At 41.2% G+C, this 26961-nt stretch overlaps 1 protein-coding gene across 1 annotated transcript in view; it reads left to right on the forward strand.

Annotated features, from left to right (window-relative positions):
- Positions 1-1055: 1055 nt before the first annotated feature.
- adam22 (ADAM metallopeptidase domain 22) overlaps positions 1056-26961 on the forward strand; it is a 64192-nt gene continuing 38286 nt past the window's right edge. The window contains exons 1-5 of the mRNA XM_022766159.1: positions 1056-1302; positions 1636-1796; positions 5186-5262; positions 21215-21281; positions 26270-26352. Of these exons, the coding sequence (XP_022621880.1) occupies positions 1215-1302; positions 1636-1796; positions 5186-5262; positions 21215-21281; positions 26270-26352 (476 nt within the window). The 5' untranslated portion in view covers positions 1056-1214. The remainder of the gene's footprint in view (positions 1303-1635; positions 1797-5185; positions 5263-21214; positions 21282-26269; positions 26353-26961) is intronic.

Below are 26961 nucleotides of genomic sequence, written 5' to 3' on the forward strand. Positions count from 1 at the left end.
GTACAAATTTAGAGTTTCCAGTCGTTACATGACTTTAAACTATAGTGAGAAAACCCACGCATGGCGAACATTCAAACTTAACTTGCAATGTGAGTGTCCCTTGAACGTAGAGTGGCTGTTTTCAACCCATTATTAAGTCTCTAAAATCTTCAGACTTGATGTCACATTATAGTGCCAGATTGTTTGGACTCTTGCCGCAGAGCCATGTCAGCTCCTTGGGTGAACAATCATGTTGAAATTCACTCACGTTGCTGTGTGACTCTGGGGCAATCCACACCAGGTCAAGTGTCTGATTCAGACTTCCATAGACACTGGTTTTACAGCAACATTTTTGATTTTGTTGATGCTGCTGTGTGTCAACAGTTTCAAAGTGGACAAAGGAACAAATTGTACAAGAGGGAAAACGTCCAAAAATAATAAGCATGAGAAGTCCTTACATGATGACAAATATCTCACCCAGTTATTTGACCAGTCATGATTTTTCATACATATTCCTGTTTGTTGTTTTTGGTTTTTGCAAAACAGGAAAATATCACAGGAGGCAAAAGGCAGGTATTGTGCTGTTGCAGCCCAAATCAAAGAAAAACAATTACGTGTATTTGATTTAATAAAACATCCACAAAAACAAAAAGCGCCCCAGTTCCAAGCATCCTCATCACATCTCATTTCCCCGTTATTATAACTTGTCTCCTGGAGCCCTGGCAGATGATGGAGTGACTCATGGTGATAATAACAGGCAGAATTGGGCAGGAATGGCGCTCCTGCAGTAATTTAACATGGAGGGACGCGGAGGAGGAGGCGGGCTTTGATATCATCTCAGTCCATCCAGTCGGCGGAAGGCCGGGCCCGCAGCTTTTCTCCATCCTGCCTGCGCTCATATTTATGCATTAGGCGTTTCTGCAGTGAGCCGCTGGATATTGATGTGTTTTAAGGAGGTGTCCCCAGTCCTCTCCTCTCCTCCATCCCTCCCTCCCTCCCTCCCTCTCACTCTCTCCTCCCTGCCTCCTCCGTGCTGCCGATCCGCGGGGTCTCGGTGCGCTCAGACGAGTTCGGCGTTCAGACTCGTAGGTACCCCGATGGCCCCCCACCAAAGGGACTGCGTTAACCAGACGACCAGCCCCGGCTCCAAACTCTCCTAGCGAAGGCAGGACCCCGAGAGCCTGCTCCTGGAATACCGCATTGTTTTATAATTTCCAACCAGAGAGAGAAAGGTGATGATGCTGATGATGAGCCCGCGATGGTGGATTTCCCTTTTGTGCGTCTATGGACTGATGCGCGTCGGTCACCAGAGCAGCCCTAATGGTAACTGATACTATTTTGGATATTACATAAATGCGCAAACAAAGCGTTAAATCATCATTAATAGGCCTGTGGTTTTTTTTTTTTTTTTTTTTTTTTTTTTTTTTTTTTTTTTTTTTTTTTTTTTTCATTTTTAAATCATAGCTTCGGCTACTTCATGATCCAAATTTAAAATATGCACGCAGCCCATAGCTGTTTCATGTTATCAAAGGAAATAGGACAAATCGACATTTCAGACGGCAGTCTTTATAATGAATGTGTCTCTGTATCACTACTGATTTTTCCGCACGGAGGGGACAGGCGGGCAATGAAATCGGTGTTTTCCTCTCTGTGCAGGAGACGCCTTGTCGAGCTTGAAGGCTCTTCGTGATGCAGGCAGGTTCGTCGGGAAGGAGGACACGGTGCCTCTCCGCCTGCTCTACAACAGGCACAACCACAGCCAGATCACGCAGGATGAGCTCAGCACCAGGGTTAAAGCCAGCTTCGGCTCCTCACAGGTACACACGGTGTTTTCATGTGTTGTCGGGATGGAGAGAGGAGTGTCTACATGGAGGCTGTGAGATGCCTTTAGAAGACATCGCGCTTGTTTATGTTTGCATTGATTCATCTCCTCCTCTGCCCCGGTCCTCGTTGGGGAAATAAATAATTAGTTAATTACTAGCAAAACAGAAAGAAAAAGATTGAAACATTTAGGCAGGAAGAGCCGCACTTAATTAGACTGTCTGCAGGTGCTATATGGGTCATCACTGCCTTCACTGGCAAAAAGCAGACCACTCCACCAATACATATATTCTGCTCAGTAATAGGTCCTCTATTGTTGTTGTTCCACTTTGTCCACACTGCACATTTAAGAGCTCATCGGCTATAGTCATCTGGCCAACCAGGATAATTAATATTTTAGTGAAAACTTGCATCTTGTCTGTCCGGCTGGGTTGCTTTCCCAGCAGCTGTGTCACCTACCAGCTCAAATCTCATGTCCCATTAAGTAGCATTCACTTTATGAATGCGGCGAGAGGCTAGCTGTTAGAGCTCGACTGATCTATGTGTCCGGCTGAGATCATTAGCAGATTTTAGCTTAGCGAGGATATATTGGTGTTGGCTGTATGTTGTTCGATATGTATGTAAAAAGTTGCACAAGAGGAATGCTAAAGTTACATTAAGGACATTTAGAAATGGTATTATAGCTTAACCACCAGAGGGCACTGAGAAGTTTATTTCTCTAATGTTGAATGTCCCGCTTTGGTACATATGGTCACAAATCATTTAATAACCAAATTTGAGGTATCCTTATCAAAATTTTCTATTTAAGTTATTTAGTTGTAAAAAATCATAAATAACCATTCATAAATTGAAATAATGTCACAAATGTGTACATTAATTTACAGTTATCTAACACCTTTTTGTTCTGTAGCCAGTACCAGTACCACAGCCTTCCTGTGGCCAGTTAAACACTGTAGCAGTATAGGCTCTATATGGGCTTTGTTTTGCTGTATATTTGGACATGTAATTGTAATATGAAGAAAGCTACTGGTAGTTATCTAAATCCCACGGGAACAACAATGTTGTTTGGCAAGAAAGTCGACCAGAGCCATTTGGCCTTGTCTGTAATAACTGATACAGTGCATATTATAATCATAATCACTGTAACTGTGTTCACTGATTCAGTTCAGTGAAGCAGCATTTCTTCTGGGTTCATTTCAAGGGATGAGTCAATTAGCATTGTGCAAACCTGTCATGCGTTTTTAATTTGTGCGGCTTAGGCTTGTGTAGGCTAGCCTATTCAGGACTCGGAGAGAGAGGAGGGCTACAGATGGTAGCAGGCAGGAAGGTGTTAACCCTTTGTCTCTCTCACACCTCAGACAGAGCGGCGGCCCGATGGGTAAACAAACGAACAGAAACCATCTGCCATCAGATATAATTTTAATATTTTCCTTTTGAAGCTGGTACTAATCTCATCACAGGTTTGTCACATAACACAGGCTTTCTGTGGGCTGGAGTTTAAAGCCAGGAGACTAGTTTCTGCAGAACAAGTTAACGTTTTTACATTCTACAAAGACTCTAAGAAGATTTGATCAAACGATATTATATCATCCGTAAATCCCTATATTATCATGAGTCACTCCCCTCTCTGGAGCCAGTTAAGACGAGCATGTAATTCCTGAGTTTACAGCCCAGGAAATACAAATAGTTTACTGTGCCTGAAAAATGTATTTTGTTAATTCATGGTTGTGAAAATATCTCGCACATTGGCAATCATCAACAGTCTCAAAATTTAAATGAAGGTATGAAATATACATCGCAAGGGCGGAATAGATCCAGGGTAGGAGGAGGAGGAGACAGGAGATGGCATCTTTGATTTTTCCTCTTAGTTTCTTATTCTCTGGAGAGTTAACACTTGTGATGTCACTTGCACGAAGTTTGATCAGTTATTGGCTGTTTTTAGATCAATAGCCTAAAAACAAATCTGTCAAATAGTTCTGAAAATGTGTGACACACAGGAAGTTATTTATAGACCTCTGTTGCATTGCCTATTTTCAGTCTCAGACACAAACACCGCTGAATGAGCAGTGGGGAGTTCAGCAAAGTGCTCCTGTTGTTTTGGTAGAAAAACAAACGCTTCTAGTGGAATCAGACTGAGCATGTGTGTGTTGGTTTGCATGTTTTTTTCCCAGCCTGCCTTTCTGTCTGTGTGTGCAGGGCGCCCATAGCACTTTAAGTCATACAAAGTCATACTTCGACACTCGTGAGTGGGAAGGCTCGGAAATCACTGTAAAAAGAGTCGGCGGTGGTCTCAGAATATTGGCCCGGCTCAGTCAAGCTGGGATGTGCTTTCATTAAACACAATTACTGGTACCTCCTTCCCATCATGGATCCAATCTGCCAGATTAAATTTCATAGCAAGTGTGCCATGGAAAAGGATTGTCCTTTGTATGTGCTCACACACACACACACACCCCCACACACACACCCCCACACACACACGCCCTCTTACCCGGTCATATATGCAATGACCACGCACAGACACTCTGACAAACAATAGAGTCTCTGGTCACTGGGGACCTCATGGGCTAAGTTCGTCCTTGGGTGAGCACAGGGGCACCTCCTCAAACGGAAATAAAAAAAATAAAAAAACCACACACACTCGCACCCCTCCTCCGCTTGCTGTCATGCAGCGGCTGGTCTGTAATGAAGGTAGCCCGTGGGCTGAGGCCCGGGGGGAAGGGTGATCTGTGTTTTAGCTCGGCTCTGGGACTCCCCTGGATCTGCACAGGAATGATTGCGTGGAGTTCTCATTGACCCAAGGGGGTGTAATGAAGCCTGTACCATATGTGCCCAGCGCTGAGAATGAATCAGACCCTCCTCAGGCCAAATCAATCACACACATGCAGTTATAGAAGAAAGAGTGAGCATCGCTGTATGTGAACATACATATCATTGCTGCCAGATAAAAATATGGTAACTCAAAAGGTGAATTCATTCAGTCTCGGTTCAGGAGATTAAATCCATGGGTTTGTGAAACCAATCTGGTAAACAGAAATGGATGGTCATCGAGGTAAAATAATAGTACATTATGTTGTCCACATGTATTTTTACTTAAGTGTGTGTTTTGATAGTGGGTGTCAATAAACCATATTTCTGATTTGTAGCTCAAGTGTTACTGTGAGAGCTTTTGCAGAAATTCAAATTCAGGCAAAGAAGACAGAGCTTGATGGCTTAATGAAAACAGTCTTATTCTCACTGCTGATTGGTGCTGAAAAAGACAATGCAGTCATCCATCAATGTAGATGAAAATTGATCCATGCATATGATAATGAAGTGAACCATTAATATGATAATGGGTGTCTTTAGTAATAGTAAAAAAAAACCTGTTTTCTTACCTTATTAGGTGAACCATGTGGCCCAAGCAAGCTTTCAGGTCAACGCTTTTGGCAGAGAATTCATCTTGGATGTGGAACTAAATCAGTGAGTATTACATCATTAAATCTGTCTAGCTGGCTGTCTGGTTATCTGTTTGGCTAGCTGGCTGTATATCTATGTGGTTATCTCTCTGTCTGGCTGTATGTCTGTCTCGATTGCTATGTGTCCGCCTGTCTGTCTGTCTGTCTGTCTGTCTGTCTGTCTGTCTGTCTGTCTGATGTCCTAACAAGCTATATATGTCTGTAGGTTGATGTCGTCACAGCAGTTGTGTTGGTAGATTCATTTCTCCTCTTGCTCATTATCTGTTTTCATATGCTATGGCTAAGCTGGCAACCACCCTATCGTTATGGAGATGGCTCCATTTTTTCCATTAAATGTTCATGAAATTACATTAACATTCACTTGCTTCTTGACATCATCCCAGCATGCAGTCATAACAATTTTGCATAGAATTTCACATTATGTACTTAAGTTAAGTGTAACTCCCCGAGCGCATATTGAGAATGAAACTCCAGTATTTTAACTGAAGATGGTCACTGTGGCATCACTGGACAGCAGTCATATTTTCCTGCTCTGGTGATGTTTATTACCTGTTTTTTGGAGTGCACTCCTCGGACATAAATAATGTCCGGTGTTAGTGTGTACTGAAGTGTGCCATTGTATGTATGTATGAATGAATGTATCTGTGTGTGTGTGTGTGTGTGTGTGTGTGTGTGTGTGTGTGTGTGTGTGTGTGTGTGTGTGTGTGTGTGTGTGTGATTTAGAGGTTCTATCATAATAGGAAGTGATTTATGGTAAAGGCTGGAGCACTACTCTGTCAGACACTGATATTGATCACAGCACTACTGATGGAAAGCGAGAACCACTCTCTCCTTTTTTCTCCCTCCCTCTTACTCTGCCTCTCCACCTTTTTGCCTCTACCTCATATACTTTTTTGAAATCCCCCTTTCTGGCATCTTTCACTGGAAACCTTTTTTTATTCTGTTCTCCTGTTTTGCTTCTGTTTCCCTCTGTCACTATTTGAGACCATGGCTTGTTTTTCTCATTTTGCCCAAAAGACAGAAAGCTTATGAACTTGGCACACACGTACAGTCATGCTATCAGCTTGTCACAGTGGAAGTCACTCCCCTACTGAGTGAAATGTTACAACGCAGGAATTTTTTGATTTAGGGGATGTGTTTCTGTAAAATCTGCAGCTCACTGCGTAACACATTGGGCCAGTCACGGATATAAACACTTGCACGCAGATAAATTTACATACACACATACAGTACATGTATATGCACAAGCTGTCACACGTGCATTCACTTTCATCAGCACTTGGTTCGATGCACAGTCATTATTCATGTGTGTGACATAGTGTGCTTACTGCGCCCTTCTCTATAATTTCTTAACTGGATATTGTGGAGAAAGGCCATCAGAATATGAGAAGAAAGGAAACACTAATGTGAAATCCTGTTTTTAGCTTACCAGAGAGTGAATTGGCCCCTAACCAGACAGCTCTTGGCAACAGTTTGACATGTGTGGCTCTGAATAAGAATGAGAGACTGAGATCAGTGCAGTAGAGCATTGTACTGTGTGAAATTTATCTGTTTTCTCTAAAGATCTTTGGCCAATTTGTAAGGCTGATTAAATAGCAAGTACAAAGAAAAATAATTGTTAACTATTTTGTTGATCAAATAATCATTTTTCAAACAAGAATATCAAACATTTTCTGGTGTCAGCTTCTCATTTATGAAGATTTGCTGCTTTAATTTGTCTTGTTTGATAGTAAACTGAGTATTTTTAGGTTTTTGATTGTTGGTCGGGGAAAAGAGCAATTTTACTCCAACTTGACCTTAAGGGAAATCGTGATTGGCTTTTTCCCCCAACATTTTATAACCAAATACTCTGAAACAATTAGTCGATTAATTGACAGAAACTGCCAGTCAGTTAAGTCTTTATCAAGCAAAAAGGCCAAAAAATTGCCAGATCCAGCTACTCTAATGTGTGGATTTGTTGACCGAAACAAGACAAGACATCATCTTGTACCCTGAGAAATTATGGCACCATTAGGGCCCCACATAATGGGCATTTGTCGCTATTTTCCTGCATTTAACAGACAAAATGATTAACTTAGTCATTGATAAAATACTCATCAGATTAATCGATAATAAAAATACTCATTATTTGGAGCCCTATGTGTGTGCTTATTGGTGTTTACTAAGTTGTGGGGATGTTTTGTTTTGGCTTACTCATTGCGGCTCTGCATGGGACTGCATTCCTGCCTTTGCCCCAGTCCCAGTTTTGCATCCCTCATGGGGGCAGATCTCCAGTTTCCCTCTATGTCTGAATGAGTACAATCCTCTTGATGCCCTCCTCTCTCCTCTGTCCTCCTCACTGTCCTCTACCACAGTCCTCTGTGAACTGATCCCCTACTCGACAGCCACACCAATTTTGTTTACAGATAGCTTTCATGCCAGACAGAATAAACCCAGTTGATGTGTGTGTTGATGTGTGTGTGGGTGCAGGGAGTGGGAGGTATTTTAGCTGAATGGGCCCCCAGTAACAAAACCTAGTTCTCTCATTTTGATCAATGAGCGACTGCTGCTGCGCATTTTTGTGTGTTTAATTGTTGCCACAGGCAATGAGAGAGGTGTGTTATTCAGGCTTAGTAATTGGCTGTGTCTCTACTGCTACAGTACATAGCATTATAATTATTATCATCTTTGAACAGTCTTTCAGAGTCTTTGCCTCAAGTTAAAATGTTTGGCCATAGACTGTGAGTAATAGGAGTGTTGGTGGTTTGTTATAAAGTCATATGTCTTGTGAATTCAAAGCACAGGTACTGGATGGCAAAGCCGGTCTTACAATAGGTCCACCAGGCTGAAATATCTCAACAACTATTGGATGGACTGCCATGAAACTTTGTACGGACAGCGATGTTCCCCCAGAAGATGAATCCTAATGTCTTTGGTGATCCTTACTTTTCTAGTGCCACCATGAGGTTCACATTTTTGGTTTTGAGTGAAATGTCTCAATAACTACCAGACAGATTGCCATGAAATTCAGTGCACGCATTCATGGTCACCTAAGGATGGATTTAGCCATCATCAGGTGAAATGTTTCATTTTTATTTGTCCAGTACTTTGGTTTATGACCAAATAAGTGCAAAACCAATGACATTCATATCGGCCTCAGCTTTACTTTGTATTTAGTGCTAATTAGAAAGTGCTAGCATGCTAAAATGCTAAACTAATATGGCAAAGTCACCTTTTTTGTATTGTTTTCCTACCTTTAAACTAACCATCTATTCATTCATCCATTCATACCCGAATATCCTGTTCAGGGTCATGGAGGATGTCTATCCCAGCATGCACTGCGCAAGACGCAGGGTATACCCTTGAGAGGTTGCTATTCTATAACAGAACTTGCACATTTTGTTTAGATAAGAAACTGGCATGAATGAGTGTGTGCTGTATGGTGAGAACAATGGAACATATTAATGTGTGTGCTGAAGGTGTTAGCTCTTTCATCAGTAACATGCCGTATTGATACAAGCCACCCATCTGAAGTGTGGCAGTCTATAGAGAGGAAGTCAGGAGGGGGTTGGTGGGTCATGGGGTCTTTATTCCCCCTCACTGCCTTTGTCTTCCTCTTACTCCTCCATCTCAGCGGCTGCCGACAATTTACCATTCATGGGACTAGAGTGAGCTGAAAATGTGAACTGGGTTGGGGGTTGCCTGTTTTTTTTTAATCATCCTCAACCCCAACACACATACACACTCTCTCATACAGACACACACACATACATACACACTTCCCCGCCCTTGATTGCCCCCTCCCTCACCCACCCACTCTCCATTCAGCCCTACCCCTTCTACCCCTTTACCCCGCCCCTCCCACCTGCTTTCACTGAATAATAGATAGTGCTGTAAGATTAAAGAGGAGTGTGTACATGCACGTGTGTGTGTAATGGTTTCCGTGCCTTGTCCATCGTACAGTAAAAGGGAAACATTCAGCTGCCAAATGTGCACAGTGTTACATATAACTGCCTCTCCACTAAAGTACACACACACACACACACACACACTTAGGCATGCACGCGCACATGCATGCACTGGTACAGAAGAGTTGACTAGACCAGTGAGGAAGCTACATACTATACGCTATGTATATGTGATTAGATAAGTTTGTTGTTTGCTTATTCAGCAGTAGTTATGCCACTAAGTGTAGGGTGGGGCGAAACAATCAATATCACAATATCTGTAAGAATATTTTCCTCATATAAATATAGATGCTATCCAATTTAATGGAATAGATTTGAGGAGAAATCAGTTTATTAGAAGACCGAAAAAAAATTAATTGGCAACAATTTTTATTATTGATTAATTGCTTAAGTCATTTTTCAAGAAAAAAATGTCAAAATTTCTCTGGTTTGAGTTTCTCAAATGTGAAGATTTGCTGTTTGTTTTGTTTTCTATGATAGGAAACTGATTATCTTCAGGTTTTAGACTTTTGGTCGGACAAACTTTGCAATCTGAAATAAATTACTCAGCAGATAGTTTAGTAATGAAAATGATTTTTAGTTGCATCTGTGCTGCATCATATGGCAAATACATGCAAAGTTAAATTTAAAGTAATCAAATTAATGTTAAATTTAACAAACTGTGTCCCATCAGCCCAAATTATTATCAAATATATATACTGTATGTGTAAAACACAAACATCACTACTGTTTTATTCACTGTTTAAATGGAATCACTAAACTTAATTAAAGTGAGCCCTAACTGACTGTGTTATTGAAACAAAACATTGACCAGTCTAGTGCCTACTGTATTGATCATATTTTCATTCATTAAAAATGCTATACTCTTCTACATGTATTCCAAATTTATATTCAGCAAATCTCAACAGTTGCTAATAACAAATGATGATTAGCTGTAAGACAGCAGTCTGGCTGTGCTGTGCTGTGCATGTGAGAGAAATGGTGAGAAAGAGTGAGCAGAGTGGACATGACATGTGTATGTGATTTTGTATTCATACAGTATGTAGGTTATGCATGTATGACAATGTGTGAGTGCAGACGGGGAGAAGAACAGGTGGGCAGATCCAACTGGGACTACAGAGTTTCATAACCTCTCTAGTGTTATGAAATACTTTGCTGCAGCAACATAAAGAGAGGTGGGCTTCTCTCCTCATGTCCGATGTTGACACTGACAGACACTAAGTGTGTTATGATTTCTACTGCTGTGTTGTGTCAGCTTTCCCTATATGCAGACAAATTCTTTATGTTAATGCAGAAGGTCAATTACTTGCAATGCTAAATGCATTATTCATCCCCCTGAAGGAAGGATGTGTGTGCAGTCGGGACAACAGTGTTAGTGGGGGAGGGGGCTGGTGGGGATGGAGCACTGATATAACCATGGGGTCCCTCCACCTGCCTATGTTAGGAAAGAAGCTAACCAAACATCCCATGGTTCAGTAGTTTGATGAATGTGTACACACATGTTGGTGCGTCTGTGCATGGACGTGTGTGTGTGTGTGTGTGTGTGTGTGTGGAGAGAAGAGGGTTGTTCCTACCATCGCAGTTGTCAATATGACGTAAACCCTGAAAAGATGCTGCTGCTGAGTCTTTGTGTGTCGTCTCGTTGGGCCCCAGCTGCAGAAGAAGCATGTTAAGTGTTGTCTTAATTAGAGATAACAAGAATGGATTGAAAGAAATGAAGCTCAGATGGAAAGTAGGAGGATCAATACCTAAGAGGAAGGAGATGAAGAGGATTGGACAAACAAAGAAATGACAAATCATTTTCTCTTAGCTTGGTATGGAAGATGTCTTTAAATACTACAATGCCTGTGACCCTCAAACAGTCAGAGGTGCGAATCAGAGTTGTTGCAAATTCAGATTTCTCTGTTATTATGGTTGTGACAAAATATTGCAAACAGTGAAATGAAATGGATGCAAACAGTTCATTATTCTGTTTCCTTGCTGTTTGTGTTGTAAATAACAGAATCCTCAGCTTTGTGATTGGACGTTTCTAACCAAAAGTCTCCCTAAGAGTTGTAGGTCACTTCTCTCTTTATGATTTTATGTACACAGCTTAGCTTTTTCTTTTTTTTATTATTGGAATACCAGATATTTTCTGACACTGTTTCTTGCTCATTGTTTGTATCGATGATTCAGCTGGGAGACATTCTGGCTCATCTAAGCTTTGAACTGCTCTAAATACCAGTCATCTAACGTCTTTGTGAAAAAATGAATGGGATTTCTGGAACTCTAGACTTCCAAAATATCTTGCTCATGGGGCGGCACAGTGGGCCAGTGCACTGTCGCCTCACAGCAATGTAAACACCGATGTCAGCTGGGATTCGCTCCAGCCTCTCCTGGCTAATGTATCAATCAGTAAATTAATCTCTTGTTCACTTGAAAAACAAATAAGTGCATCAAAATGCCAGTCAGCTGATGTCATGCTCATGTTGACTTCATGACTTTGTCTGACTTTGAGTGGACTTTGCCATTTGATGCCTAAAATGTGTGTAGGTGTCTGGCTGCTTTGGACCGTGAAAGCTGCTGATGCTGTTATTGATGTGTTTCCCAGCGCCGTGCACACGCGTGTGTGCCTGTATTTGTGCGTGTGACGCTTGTATGTACATGTGCATTCAGCCTCACGTATCCACATGTATAGGATTTAGCTCTCCCTCACGTCCCATTCCAAGTTCATTTATCATCCACCCGTGTCTCGCTCCCTGCATCCTGACATTGCTACATCCCAACTCCACTCTCCTCCTCCTTTTCTACCTCCTTCTCTGTCTCTCCTCCTCTGCTCCCAGGTCTGTAATTTATTGCACAGAGGCGTGATCTGATTTACTGCGGACTTAATGAGAAAAACACAGAGCGAAGAGTGTGTGCGTGTGTGTGAGAGAAAGAGGGAGGGCAAGAGAGAAAGAAAGAGAAAAATAGTTAAGGATGAAGAGGACAGAAGGAGAGATGTGGATGTCCTTCATGCACCCTTGAGTCTGCTGGGTGGGTGAGTAAGTGTAGGAGGAAGGGAGAGATAAGAGTGGAGTGTGTGTGTTAGTGTGTGTTGTCTTGAAGGAGGTATGTACTTGAAAAGAGTACCCTAAAAAGAAAAAAGTCCTCTCCTCTCCACATCTCCATCTCTTATGTTCTTCTTCTTCTTCTTCTTCTTCTTCTTCTTCTTCTTCTTCTTCTTCTTCTTCTTCTTCTCTTGCCTCAGGCATGGATTCTCTCTCTGATCTGTGTGTTGTCTGATCACACACACACACATACACTTAAGCTCATAGCTTTCGCTATTACATTTGAAATTATGTCTGTGTCTGTGTGTACGTGTGTACGTGTGTCTGTGAGCTAATGCACTGCTCACACACTGTATATTACAGATACTGTTTGTTAAGTGGCTCAGAGTCACAGACAGGACTCTGTATATTCAGTACAGTATTCGCTAGTATGTAAGACAGTGAGCGCATGTTTGTGAGTGTCGGAGTGTGTTTTGCAGAGTTTGTGGTGTGTGTCAGGGAGGTGCACACACGTTCATTTTATGAAGGTGAGCAGAGTTCATTTAGAAGAACAAATAGCGGAGCAGATGTTAACAGTAACAGGATGTAAATGGGTGTTATGTGTGAGGATGTGTTAGTAGATGTGTCGCTGTGATTTTGGCTATATTTAATTGTAAAATGACGACTGAGAGTTAGAAGTGGTAGAATATTAGGGTGTTTTCACATATAGTCCTTTTTAAAAACCAACCAAACTCATTCGTATTAAAGTGGACCAACAGAGAAGAAACTCAGTTCTTGTTGCGTTGCGTTTTTGCATTGTGAGTTCATTTGAAAGAGGACTCGGTTCTCTCTATGGTCCACTTCAGCTCTGATGAATTCCTCTTTCTGTTCACACTACAGTTCCTCTGGAGCTCCGAGACCTTTCTTGCTTTGGATTATTGGTAGCTTTCACTTCGAACACTATTAGATTAGATTAGTAATATTGTATTACTAATTTGGTTAAATTATAATACAATATAGTATATTATGTGTTGGTGTTTGTGTTTGTGTTTGTAGACTTTGCACTTTATCAAGCATTGATTTACCTCCCCTTCTCTGCTCTATCATTCTTTCTCTTTCTGCCCATGTCCTTATATTCCTTTATTTCCCCCCTCTATTCACCCCCTCTCCCCCTCTCTATCGAGCCGTCTCACTCAGTATGGAGGATTAGTGGAGACAAAAAGAGATCCAGGAGCCGGCTCTCGCTGAAGACTGGGACAGGAGGAAGGCTGTTGTTCTCTCAGCAGGAAAAGATACTAATGCCTCTGTAAAGACTATTGTCTCTCATAGATTACTCCTTTTCCTCTGTCATGCTGAATAAAAATCAGTTGAAAATATGGTTTACTGACAAGAGATTAACTATTTAACTAAATTTTACACCGCACAAAATCTGATGGAGTCAGTGGATAGGTGGGGAACAAACACATACACGTAAGGATAAAAGTAAGGGCATAAAAATTTTAATAATGTTATCAGCTGAATATGAAAAGGAGACGCCCATGACTGCTGGGTCCCAAGTGTATGGGGCTCCAAAAGCCTGTCTCTATTAACCTGTTTACACGGTGTGGAGTTTACTAACTGTCCACAGGTTGTCACAGATACAGATCTGCATGTTCTCCTTAGTGCCAACAACATCCCCATCCATTGCATAATTCAGGAGTCAGCTCTGTTTGGCCTGTATGTTGCGTGCTATATACCTAAGTGCATAATGGACCCAAGACTATAGAGAATATGAGCTTTCTGTTTTTCTTCTATTAGCATCAGTATTTCTTGTTTGTGAGCATCAGTATTCCCTGTGCAATAAGAGCAGGGATCCCAGTGAGCATGCTGGTGGAATTGCATGCCTGATAAGTGATTGGAGAGTGAATGAATTATAGCCTGGAGACCTTTAATGAGGCCTCAGTGGGAGGGAGGGTGAGGCTAGAGAAGGGGGTGGTGGGCAGGTGACACCAGCTGCAGCTTTTCCCAAAGAGAAACCTCCTCAACCCCTCCTCTCTTTTCTTCTTCAACCCTTTTTCACATTTTTATTTTTCTTATCCACCTTTCCATCTTGCTGCGTCCCCCTTGTGCTTTTCTCTGGTGCACTTATCCTTGATCCTCTCTTTGGCTCTTCCCTTCCCTCAGCACTCCCCCATCCTCATTACGGACTCCTGACACAGCACATGTTCAGTCCGTTGTGTGGCGGTGCCCTTTTATTACCGAGTTAAATGGCAAATCCATATATGGAGCAGAAGTCCGTTTGATGACTGCAGCGCCTGTGCGCAGATGTGTCTGAATGTATGGATGCATCTCATTCATTTTGAAGTTTCATTTTTATGAGCTTCTCCTTTTGTTTGTGTGTTTTGGGATGTTGAGTGTATTAAGGGGAGTATTTGAAAAGACTGCGTGAAAGCAATGAAAAGCCTGCTATCCCAACAGGCACACACACACTTACACACACGCAAACATTAGTTCTGCCAAGAGTTGTTGTAGTGTTTTTGTGCTCTTTTTCATCCCAGTGCTTGGCGACACAGATCGTGAGAGGAATTTTAGACCACACGGAAACTTAGTTTATGTGTGTGTGTGTGTGTGTGTGTGTGTGTGTGTGTGTGTGTGCATGATTCACCTCAGGAAATCGAACTGGGTTGTCACAGCAGATGTCTTTGCCCAGAGCAACTCACAACAAAATGCTTTAAAGGAAGGATGAAGTTTGATGTGTGTGACAGCCAGATGGACTCAGTGCACTCACTGGTTCTCAGTGTTTCAGTCAGTTTTTACCTCCTGAAGATCCACTTAAAAAGTTCAATAAGGCTTTTCTAGTGGAACATTTTCCCAGCTTAAGCAGCATCGGTGCTCTTCGGATTTTCATTGTGTGTGTGCACGTGTGTGTGGGTTGGCTGACATTTAAGTGTAGAGAACGCGAGATATGATTGCTATGTAAATGCCTAGGTCTGTCTATGAAATGTTGCAAGCTGAAAGTGGAGCGTCTGTGCATCCACCTCTGAAATATCCTCCAGGGTTGATTGACAGCTGGACGCTAGCTCTCAAACAGATGTTGCCACAGCGACGGGGCCTAGAGAAAGTCAGTGCAGTGTAGGATAAGCAGAGTATTTAAAAGTGCAACGAGCGGAGAGAATGAGAGACAGACACAGAATGAGTCCGAAAATTGCTTCGTCTGTGTTTCAGCCACACATCTGGTCTGCACAGAGGTGCCAGATGCCACAGAAATATGTCTGACAAGAGATAGACCATTTGTGCGACCACAAATCTGTTCCATTAGGTCTTGAGTGTTTTGCATAATTTCATCTTCTCCTTCATCTCTCTTTTCTTCACTTTACAAACTGCCTTCCACTGATCATCATTTAGTTTGTAGTTTGCAGTGTTTATGTCCACGGAGAGATAAATCGCATACAAACAGTGCATGAGTATAAGCCTGTATGTTTGTCTTTTTTGATTGTTTGCATATCACAGTGAAGCTACAAAGAGGTTGCTTACATTCATACACGTGTACGCATTTTAACAGGAAGAGAGGGTGTACAATATGTGCTGGTAGGGAGGTCTTTCTACAGTGTGTGTGTGTGTGTGTGTGTGTGTGTGTGTGTGTGTGTGTGTGTGTGTGTGTGTGTGTGTGTGTCAGAGTGGGGGTTGGGGTCGAGGCTGAGTTTGCGTCTTTGTCTGTCACATAAATTATTTAAATCCCGTAACAATTAAAGCTGAAATCTGTTATCAGCATCCCTCCATTAGAAGCCCATGTGTCTGCCTTGCTGCCACAGTATGCTCTTCGCTTGCTCCCCCCCGCCTGAGCTCAGCGTGGTGCCGGATAAAGATCACAAGCACTGAATCTTAAACACACATCCCAGCAGAACAAAGGCTAACAGTGCACGCCTGTGACCCAGGGAATCGTCACACAATCAACGTCTTCATCACAGGACCGTGAATATTTTGATGCTGATTCTTTTGATGCAAAATGTTGATAAAATGTTACATCTGTCTCGAGACTCGTGGAGTGTTTCATTTGCACGGTGCTGTTGTAAGTCTAAGGTGATGTGTGAGATGTGCGATCTGAGGTTACAGGGTGTGAAGTGTGTCGAATGGGGGTTGCCTGTTTAGACTTCACAGGGGGTTTTCGGGAGAGAGCTCCATTGCGGTGCATGGTGTGATATCTGTTAGGGCGCTGAGCTTTGTATTCACACCTTGTTCCTGCCTGTCTTTAACTTTCACTCCTCTTTCCTTTCTTCTTTCTCATTATTCCCCCCTTGACGGCCATTCTCTCCCTCTTTCCATTTTACCGCTCTCTCTCTCTCCACTTTTCTTGCATGTTTTTTATTGCCATAGCAAACTGCCCATTAGTCATCTTAGAAAGCAGCCTCTTTCCTCCTGTGTGTGTGTGTAGGTGTGCGTTGATGTCAGGGGTTTTACTTGAATTATATACGTTATATCATCTTTGGAAAACTTTTGCTTCCTGAAAGAAAGATCAGTTTATAGTTGGGGGAAAAACAACCCCATGATGTATCTGAAATCAAAATAATTTCTTGTCACTTGTCTTATTATGACTCATTACAGTATCTGATTTTTCTTTGTTTTCAACACTGCAGTCGGTCGTTTTGTCAAAGGTATCACTGTTTTTGAAATGGTAAAATAATGATGTATAATGTGAAAATAAAGCTATTAATACCTAGCTCTGGTAAATCACAAAATAGACTTATAAATTGAACACAGGTCTTTAAGCAGCAATGCCAAAATTATACATGTATGTAGGAAGTAGTGAAAATAACACACACATAATAGCACTTAAATCAGTGGTTTGGGTATGTCAAATATCCTTATTTGCTTTCTTGCTGACTTAGATGACGGGATTGATACCATACTCATGAGCAAATATGAAGCTGTCACCAAAATCTGGTTATCTTAGCTTAGCATAAAGACCAAGGCAGCTAACCTGACTCAGTCCAATGATGAACAAACTCAGCTTGTCATCTCCTCTATTGCTCTCACTAGTTTTCATGCTATATCTGGTTAATTTTCATCTGTATGAAAACGTGTAAAAACAACACATTGTGGTTTTTGGGGTGTTGTGTGCAACTTCTTTGTGGTGTACCATGACCTCCAGGAGACTTGTTGTCACCTTGAGGTTGAGGTAACAAATTCTAACGTGTTAAACCTCTAACGTCAGATTTATTTATGTTACCTTACAAGAACCCGGGTAACTGTTTCCGGTCGTTATGCTAAGCTAAGCTAACTGCTTGCAGGGACTACTCTAGCTTCGTATTTACCATATGTAAGAGTAGTACTGATCTCACATCTCACCCTTTATCATAAGAAAAGTTTTAGGAATTACTTATTTGCTTTTTTTTGCAGAAGACTTTGTAGTAACAGATTCACCACTGTTAACAATGCTGCAAAGGGGGCTCTATTAGATATACTGTGTAATTATCTAGGTCTATCAGATTCAATCCGTCTATCAGATACATAGACCAAATATTCATGTTCAGTAACTTTGCAGTTGTTTTTAGTTTTAGAGCTGGTAACTGCTGTTGACCAGTGGTAGTGCGATTTGAAACCTGGTGATGATAACAATTAGCCTGACCAAGTAAGCACTGAGGCATATTTGAATTGACTCAGTATAGAGGAAAGCACACTGAATATTGTAGATCTATCAAGTTCCATTTAAGCCATATGGCCCAAACCTACTGTACACATTTTGGTGTATATATGAGGACATTAACAACATCCTCCAAAATGACCCTAGTGTGGATTCAATACCTCTCTGAAACAGTTTTAACTGGAGTGGAATAGTTTAACTATCATGAAGGTTGGTTTAATTGCAGGACTCTTACCTAATGTGTATTCATCTGCATCTGGAAGTCGTGTCCAACAAATGCAGTTTTAGTTAAGTTTAGTTTGACCTTTTTAGAAATAAGGTAGGGAAGTAATAAAATATTATTAGAGATAGAAGTGAAGTGTGTAACCTTTCTATTTACATTGTCCCTTCCCTCATACTTTCACCCACATTTTCTTTCCTCCACTGCCCCCAAATCTGTTAATGTGACACTGAAAAAGAGGCTGGTTTGTTTGTTTGAGTCAACAAGGTGAAAATTCATCCCACCTACTTGACTCTTGTCGATGCATGGGTGTTGACAGGAAGTTGGAGTTGACTAATGGCTCTCTTCAGTGTGGCGAGCGATCTGTTCAGATGCTGCATACTGTTTGGCCCAATCCCAATGTACACCCTCACAGATTCACAGACTCGTAGGCGTGTTCCCGGTAAGTTTGTGAGAGCTTAGGGCTGTGCCACTGTCAAACCATTGAGGGCATCAGGGCTCTCTAGCAGACATTTTGAGCCCTGAGCTGAGGGAATTACCCAAAGTTCAGAGCGTTGTGACATTAAACATAGGGTTACCATGGTTGTCAGGGGAACACCCGGAAGCGTAAACAACGGCAAACAATGGCAAACAATGGCCATAAAACGCAAGAAATAATAAGATAGAAAAACGGTTAACAAACAAGCATGAAAGGAACGAACCCTAATGTTAGCATTACAAGAGCAAAGACAGTATATGACAGTATAAACACAGAGCGCACCGGTGATTCAGAGCCTGAACTGTGTAGTTATTTGTCCTGTGATGACATGATGAATTCCAAATATCCAAATTGGATTTGGATATTTATCTATATTTTTGTTTAAAAAAGTGAGTGAAGGGGGGGAATAAAATGTACAATCAAAAGTCCAAATCCCACAATTGAATGCAAATGTTTTGGCATCATCAAGGTAACGTGATGTAAGTGCTGTCCCATTCCTCTTTACAACATTTTGAGCCTTTGCAGCCTCTAGCACTCAATCACTCACCAGGTGATGTTACATCTGTGAGGGTTCAGGGTTTAGGGGGGACATTGGCATTGGGCCTTTCTGTTGTGAAGAGCAGGTTTATTGGAGGAGCTGCCTCAGGAGGAGCAGGAAGGGGGAGGGGCTTGAGGAGGAATGAGAGCTAATTAGAAGGATTGACTTCAGGTGCAAACTCCTTTGTCTACCTGCAGTAGAACCCCGCGCTCTCCTGGTCGCAAGTGTTTGACTGAATGTAATGTGAGTTCTTTCGTTGTTTAAATCTTGCAGTAAACTATTATTAGTTATGTTCACGTTATGTTAGAAGTCACTTTATATCATGATTCTTTTAATTTATATACTTTTAATGGAATTAATTCATGATTTATATTTTCTGTTTAGAGTAGTGGTGACCGATTAATCCTATTTTCATCGTGATATGAACATGTGCAATTAACGCATTGCAAAATACCGACTGAAACGCGATGAATGAGAAACAATTATTTTTTTTACGCGCGCCATGCACGCAGGGTTTTCAAGGCCTTCATCACACCACCTGTTCAACATTTAAATATGTAGAAAAGCTACATTTTCAACTTTCACCGCGATTTGTTTTACACGAGGGCAGCGCGCTAACGTCAAGCTAATAGTGAACTGAGAACAAGCTAAAAAGACACCTTTCTGTGTGTAGACTGCAGCTTTATTCGAAACAAACTTTTATAAAATTACATCCACAGCCTGAGATAGCAGCCTCCTCTTCTTAGCAGCCTTACCTGCAGCAGAGGGAGGATGGAGGAGATGACCGATAGTGACCTTTGTCTGTGGTTTTCTTTCAGCTCCACTCAGCGTAGGCACACTTCAATATCTGTTTATTTATCGCAAGTAATATCGTCATCGCAATGTTGAACAGTGTCATTGCACATAGCAAAATTTCCTCATATCGTGCAGGCCGAGTTTAGAGATAAGACCAGTAACAATTCTCGTACATTTACCTGTAACCTGTACAAATAACCTCGAAAGACTGCAAATAAATCTGTAATGGTTGGAATTATACTTCTACATCTGGTGTCTCAATGTGCCCGACTGCACACCCACAGTGTTCACATTACCTGGAAACCAGTACCACCATCACCTTACAAGTGATATCAAGCCTCAGAAACAGTTTTGGTTGCACATTTTTCTGTCAATTCCTGTAGGCTACTCTGACTGAACACAATGGCAATGCCAGTGATTTTTTTGTGTTTCATGGCCCCTGATTCAGCAAATCTACTCAGTTTGGACTCTTGGGTACAATCTTGTCATGCTGATTGTACTATCTGACTTTTATACTGCTTTCTTCTGGTGCAAGGTTGGCTTTATTTGTTCTTGGCATTTGCTCTGTGTGTGTGTGTGTGTGTTTGTGTGTGTGCGCGTGCGTGTGTGCATGTGTTTGTTTGTTTGTATGCCCAAGCCTCAGATTACTGTTGGCTCTTGCACTCCTGAATGTTCTGTATATTTAAAGACATAAAAGCATACTCCTACACTTCTTTGTTTATGTATAAGTTAATGCGTGCCTGCTTGTGTGTCAATGTTCACCTTTTTTGTGAGATAAGAGGCTAAAACTTTTAACTGTATTATATTTGGAAATGGGCTGAACAAGGGACAAATCCCCATTCATGTGCCGCATTTGTGTGTGTGAGAATGGTAGCTTAATACATCTCTGTCTCAGATTGGGCCTACGGTGCGTACCTCCGTTGGGATTCTTGGGTCCAGCTCTGCTGAGAAAGCACACAGACTGATTTCCTCTTATTTATACCACTCTTTCTCTTCCTTACACTCAATTTATGTCCTTTCTCCTTCCTATTTTGCCTGTGTTGCTTCTTTTACTCCTTACTGACCTTCACTTGTCCTTGAATGCTCTGATAGACATACACACACACACACACACCAGACATTTGCTAGAAGGCTAGATTTGTATAATTGTGTTTGTGTGCAGGAAATAGCCTTGTCCCTGTACGCTGGTCATAATTAGCCAAGCTGATGCTCTGAAGCTCTCTGTGCTGTCAAGACAGAATACAATTATCCTATAAAATACAAGCATACTTGAATAACTGAGTGACACTTGAATGAAAAACACAAATTTTCTAACTTTAATTCTCTTTCTTCTTTCCTCTCTGTTCCCAGTGATCTGCTGTCTTCGGGGTACGTGGAGAGGCATTTGTCAGAAAAAGGGAAGGCTGTCGTCACCAATGTAAGTTTCTGCAAATCATCTCTCCTTATGCTCACTCGCACTTTAAACACTGGGTTATTTGCAATTTAAATGCAAGCTACAGTGTTTTTATGGAGGCTGGGTTTTGACATTAAGTTCTCACAAGGTTTAAATGCATGCAGCATACATGGCATTCAAATGCCTGGAAATAGGTTTGAATTGTGATCGGCAAGGTCTAAATGCAATCTGCAGAGTTTGATCACATTCTTACAGTGGGTGAAATCAATATTTTTATATAAACAATGGCTCAAATGACTGTGTAATATAAAAGATGTTATTTGTTGTGATGAATCCTCAGAGAATCATCACTGGACTGCAGTTGCCCTCAGCTCTACAGAGCATTTCAATGATGTGATTGTTACTCTCATCAACATTTTTTCAACCACAGTTGGCAGATGTTTTCAGTGAAAAGCCTCTGATAAACCAACAGACACAGTTGGTGACTAACTTGTGAGCATAGTAGAATATTTAGCTGCCAGAAAGCCACATATGGTTAGTGGAGACCAGAGAGCTAAAAGCACAACCTCCTCCAAATGAACGCCAATGTTGCTCTGTTTCTGCTGGATATATATAAATAGGTAACTGTTTGCTAACACGTTCGCCTCAAAGTTCATAAGGAGATAATATGTGAATGTCATGTTTATTGCTTGCAGAGCTGCCCTCAAATGGACAAAAAAAAAATAGCTATTGCATGGTTAAGAAAAAATGCATAGTTGCTGCTCTCTCAAGACCTCTGTAGCTTCTTGTAAAAGGGAGAATAAGTAGAAACCAATCAACAGCAATGCTTACCTTGATGCGCCATGTTTGATCCCAAATCCTCTACCACTGCCTGCCTAATTGCCTTAGTGATGTTCAGTCACAATGTAGGTAGAATTAAGAAATCAGGAACCCATATCATTATCAAGAAAACATATCCAGATAAAGATCACGAATATACGCCAGGTGTATGTGACAGGATTCAGTTTGCTAGGACTAGAGACACAGATGTCTCATAGCATATACACCATGTGTGTTTACCCGAGTCCAAAAATAGGAGATGGGCTGAATCATCTCCACTGAAGATTTATTCTCAACTGTGTTGTTCAGTTGGAATTTCCTGTAGACCCTGCAGGTTCTTCTCCCTCCCCGAGCCTTTCATTGGTTAATCAGAGAGTTAGTTTGCATAGATTTCAGTGGAAGTGGAACTGTGGATTGGTCTTAGACCTTCAACTAACATGAGATTAAGATTGCTGTTATAATCCTCTAAAATCTGGACTTCAGTTACAGGACACCCACAGAGGCGTCATGTTACATCACATAAGTGGGGGGATTATTATAATGGTCAGGATTTACGCAGCTAAGCAGCAGATTAGTCAGATATTAGACGCTTTACAGAGTGATCCAAATTATTACACCACATATTGTATGATATGGTCATTTGTAATTATGGAACTTATTAAAAAGCGATCTTTCTGTGAATTAATTCACCTCGTAGATGAATATCCAGAATGTACTCTGTCTGCTACTTCTACTGTCATGCTTTCCTTTTTTAAATAGTAGAGAGAATAACTCCACTTTGCCTCTTTTATTAATGGCTACTGTTCAGGAAGGTTAATATGAGACAAGCCCCTGTTTGTAACTCTGCTAACTGGAGAGGTCGAAATGTCAGCCATCATAACACAGCTGCTGTCCTGATAGGTCTACTGCAGACTTCTCACTGCTCATGTAGTACATAGGTGGTAAAGGTAATACATGCACATAAATATGGTAGCAGATCTAGCTTGCTTTGCAGAGTTTGGGTTTGTTGCATGGTATGCAGGGCAAATCCCAAATCCTCATTCAGCCTACAAACAATGCACCATTCAGCTGAAGCTAACATGATGCTACAGCTGTCTATAATGCAGAATTTGAGTCACTGTTGTAGAAATGATCATTTGTTTTTATTGCTAAGATAACCCAGAATATACGAATTGAAGTAATGAGAAATCATCAAATACATTTCATTGTACTGATACAAAGTTTTTTAAATTGTTTATTTGCAGGGTACAATGCACATTGATCAGCACTGACATTTTTAAAAACATCTGTGTAAATGTGCTGGGTTAGCATAACAGTTAAGTTAATACAAATGGGTATAAAACACGATAAACAAGTGAGTCAATCTGTAAGAGCAAAGTATACCTTTTAAAACTTCCCATACTGAATAAATAATATCTGACAATTGTGATAACAATTCGTTTCGTGAGTCTATTGGCTTTAATGTGGAAACTCCCATCTTGCTGCCTTGCAGTTATGTAGCATTGCCCACAGTGATGTGATACACCCAGGGATGTTTAAAAGGAAAAGCACAGTACCTCTCAGACTACAGTACTATGGGGGAAAAAAAATCTCAAATGGTTGACAAATTTATATAGTCTCATAGTATATATCTTGATTTATATATCCCTCTATGTAATACATTAGGGATAGTCTGAATAAGTTGAAGTGGTGCATCAAGCATGGCATAAACACTGTACATGTATAGACGAACTTCACACCACTCCACACTTTTTTGTCTTTATAAATGGTATAGTGTTTAAAGTTGAAGTGTAACTTTTGTGTGATTTCCTTGGTCCTACTCATTGACTCATTGTGGTGCTGAAACTTTCATAGACTTTCACAGAGGGCAGAGCGGCCTACTTGTTTACCTAGTGTCTGACCTCAACCTTTTCATTGTGCTTTGTTTTGTCCAGATTAGGTGATTAATTACTCTTATGTGGGTCCAAGGAGATCACAGATCAGACCAAATTAGCAACACACACACTCTCTGAGGATGTACCCATAGTGCTGGGTCTTGGGTGCTTTCTTGCTTTGCAGAGAAGTGGAGCAGAAGGTTCAGGGCGACAGCAGGAGGAGAGACGCTGGGATAGTAGAGCACAGTACAATTTATAAATAGCTTCTCTCTCTCCCTCACCCTCTGCATCTCATTTCACTCTCGCTCTACCTCTCTTTACCCAGCCTCTCTCTTCACCTGTAGCTCCCTTTTAGGTTTATGTACCTAACTTGTGCAACTTCATTTGTTGCATTATATCATATCATGTCTCTGTCGGTATATTCAGTCTATTGCCAATAAAACACTGCTGTTCACTGTGCTTTAGTCTTATTTTTTTTAGTTCTGGCTGTCTTGGATGTGATATTATGGAGAGGGAGGATTAGGATGTCATACCTCTATCTTACAGCTTGTTTCCTATATCCTGTAAGAATCAGATTTAGAAATGATAGCTACGAGTGACATAATTGGGACTGAGAGTGAGGAACCTGAGAACCATAACAAAACAACAAAGCAATCTCAGCAACTGCTGATGCAGTTTTACTCCTATAATTCAATGATTCATTTGTATGCAGATGTCTCTCACTCACTCACTCACACTCTCACACTTTCACACTCACACAGGTACAGTTAAAAGTTTTAGCCCCTCATCTTACATATATGTATTGTAATGCACTTGTGAGGTCCTTTTTTGACTGCATTAGTACAGTTAGATGTTCAGAGAACAATGTGTAATTCCCATAAACCTGAAATAGCTCTTTTAAGGAAATAAGCACCAGCAAAATGGCCATCCCTTTTATTCCTAACACTGAAGTATAGACATACACTATGTGTTCACTCCTTTCCAAATGTTTTATTTTGGGGTTTTATTCATGGTTTTGGCCCGACAAAACGGTAAACTTGGTTCTGTCCAAAAGTAACATAATCCTCATACTTAACATGTTTGTCTCGCGTTTGTTTAATCCCTAAAAAAAAAAAAAAAAAAAAAAAAAAAAAAAAATTGAGTCCAGAAAGACATTTCATGTATTGTTGCAATTTATTAATCGAATATAATGTTTTAATGTTGTTGCTGGAAGGATTTTGTTTGTTTTGTGGATTTTCACATGCTAAGCTAACAGTTTTTTGAAGGGCTCTTTTCAGCATGACCCCCATATCCCCATGTACAAAGCCATGCAGATAAAAAAAATAATTTTCCCACTTTTAAGTGGTAGAACTTGACTGCGAACAGAACCCTGACCTGAACCCCATCCAACACCTTTGGGCTGAATTGTAACAGAGGCTGAACACCAGGCCTTATCACCCAACATCAACATTCAACCTCACTAATACTGTTGTGACTGAAAGGGAGAAAATTCCAGCGGCCAGCCTCCGAAGTCCTGTGGAAAGCCTTCCCAGGCAAGAGGCTTTTAAAGCAGCATTATAATGCCCATAAATCAGGTTTTTGGCCATGTAGTTTAATAACAACAAATACAAACATGCATCCTCACACAAACCAATAAGACAGGCATGGATGAAGTCCACAGAGAGCACTGAAGGTAGAAGTGGACGTAGCAGCGTTGCTGTGCACAGCAGCAGACTGTAGAGCAGAAATTGATCCTCTGATAAAAGCTGTGTTTCCTCAGGGAGACCAGCTTCCTGCCTAATGGCTGTTAGGCAGCAAGAAATGGACCAGGAAGAGATGACCTGCAGAGCACTTAGACACTTAGACATCATACACGTCTATAGAAAATAAATGTGTGTTTATGCTTGCAGAGAGAGGAAGAGGCACAGTGCACACAGACAGATGGAGATAGAGAGGGAAGACGGAGAGAATGAGTGGTTGACGGCCAGTGGTGATAGAGATGGAAATAATTTCACGTGTGGCTGATGCTATGGCTTTCTATTGTGGGAAAATGAAAGAAGTCATGGAGCAGTTAACACACAGATGGTAGGATGTGAATGGGTTAAGCTCAGTGTGCAGAAAACCACTCAAACAAACAGTGCATGTACATATCTACACCAGATCAAGCTTGCACCAGTGTGTGTGTGTGTGTTAGCAAATGAATTCTGAGTGATTGACTAATTTCCTAATGGAATATGGAAATGATTACAAATGGAATATTTCCCTTAGTGTCTGACAGTACGAGACACTTGAAGAGGCAGCCATGTGTATGATCTTAATCTGTGTGTGTTTTGCTCACAGGGAGGAGAGCACTGCTACTACCAGGGGAAGGTCAGAGACATCCCTCACTCCTTTGTGGCTCTTTCAACTTGTCATGGATTACAGTAAGTACAAATACTATGTTTGTGACTTTGCTTGTGTGTGTTCCCCAGCCAGCATTGCTCATGCCCTGTGTCCACGTCCTGGGCCTTGCTACCATTTATCCATCAGGTCAATGTAATTAGTTTTTGCCCAGCTCTTCTGTCTATCTGCATTTTTCAGTACAAAGATTATCATTCACATAGACAGGTGCTGCTCAAATATCTCCTCTCCTCCTCTCCTCCTGGTGTTATTTTTAGCTTTTCCGCTCTAAAGCAGTGCTCGTCCCGTCACACGGGTCAGAAACGAGGCCTGCTGGCAGGACTGCATATACACTCTGTGTGTGTGTGTGTGTGTGTGTGTGTATGAAGAAAATAGATGCAAGAGAGTGGCCATCCTGCAGGGCAAAAATGTATTATGTGGTAGTGAATGTCACTGCATGTGGACAATATACCACTTGCATAAAAAAGGCACCTATGAATAATTAGATATAAAACACATGCATGTATTAGTTTTTCAGTTGCTTACACACATTTCCTGAAAGAAAACTGTCTTAATACTTTGAACATGAGACAAAAAAACAAAACACACACACTGCTCTGGTACAACTTCTGACCGTTTTTAAAACACTATTT

Source organism: Seriola dumerili, unplaced genomic scaffold, assembly GCF_002260705.1.
Source record: "Seriola dumerili isolate Sdu_G_001 unplaced genomic scaffold, Sdu_1.0 BDQW01000814.1, whole genome shotgun sequence".
Taxonomy (NCBI): domain Eukaryota; kingdom Metazoa; phylum Chordata; class Actinopteri; order Carangiformes; family Carangidae; genus Seriola; species Seriola dumerili.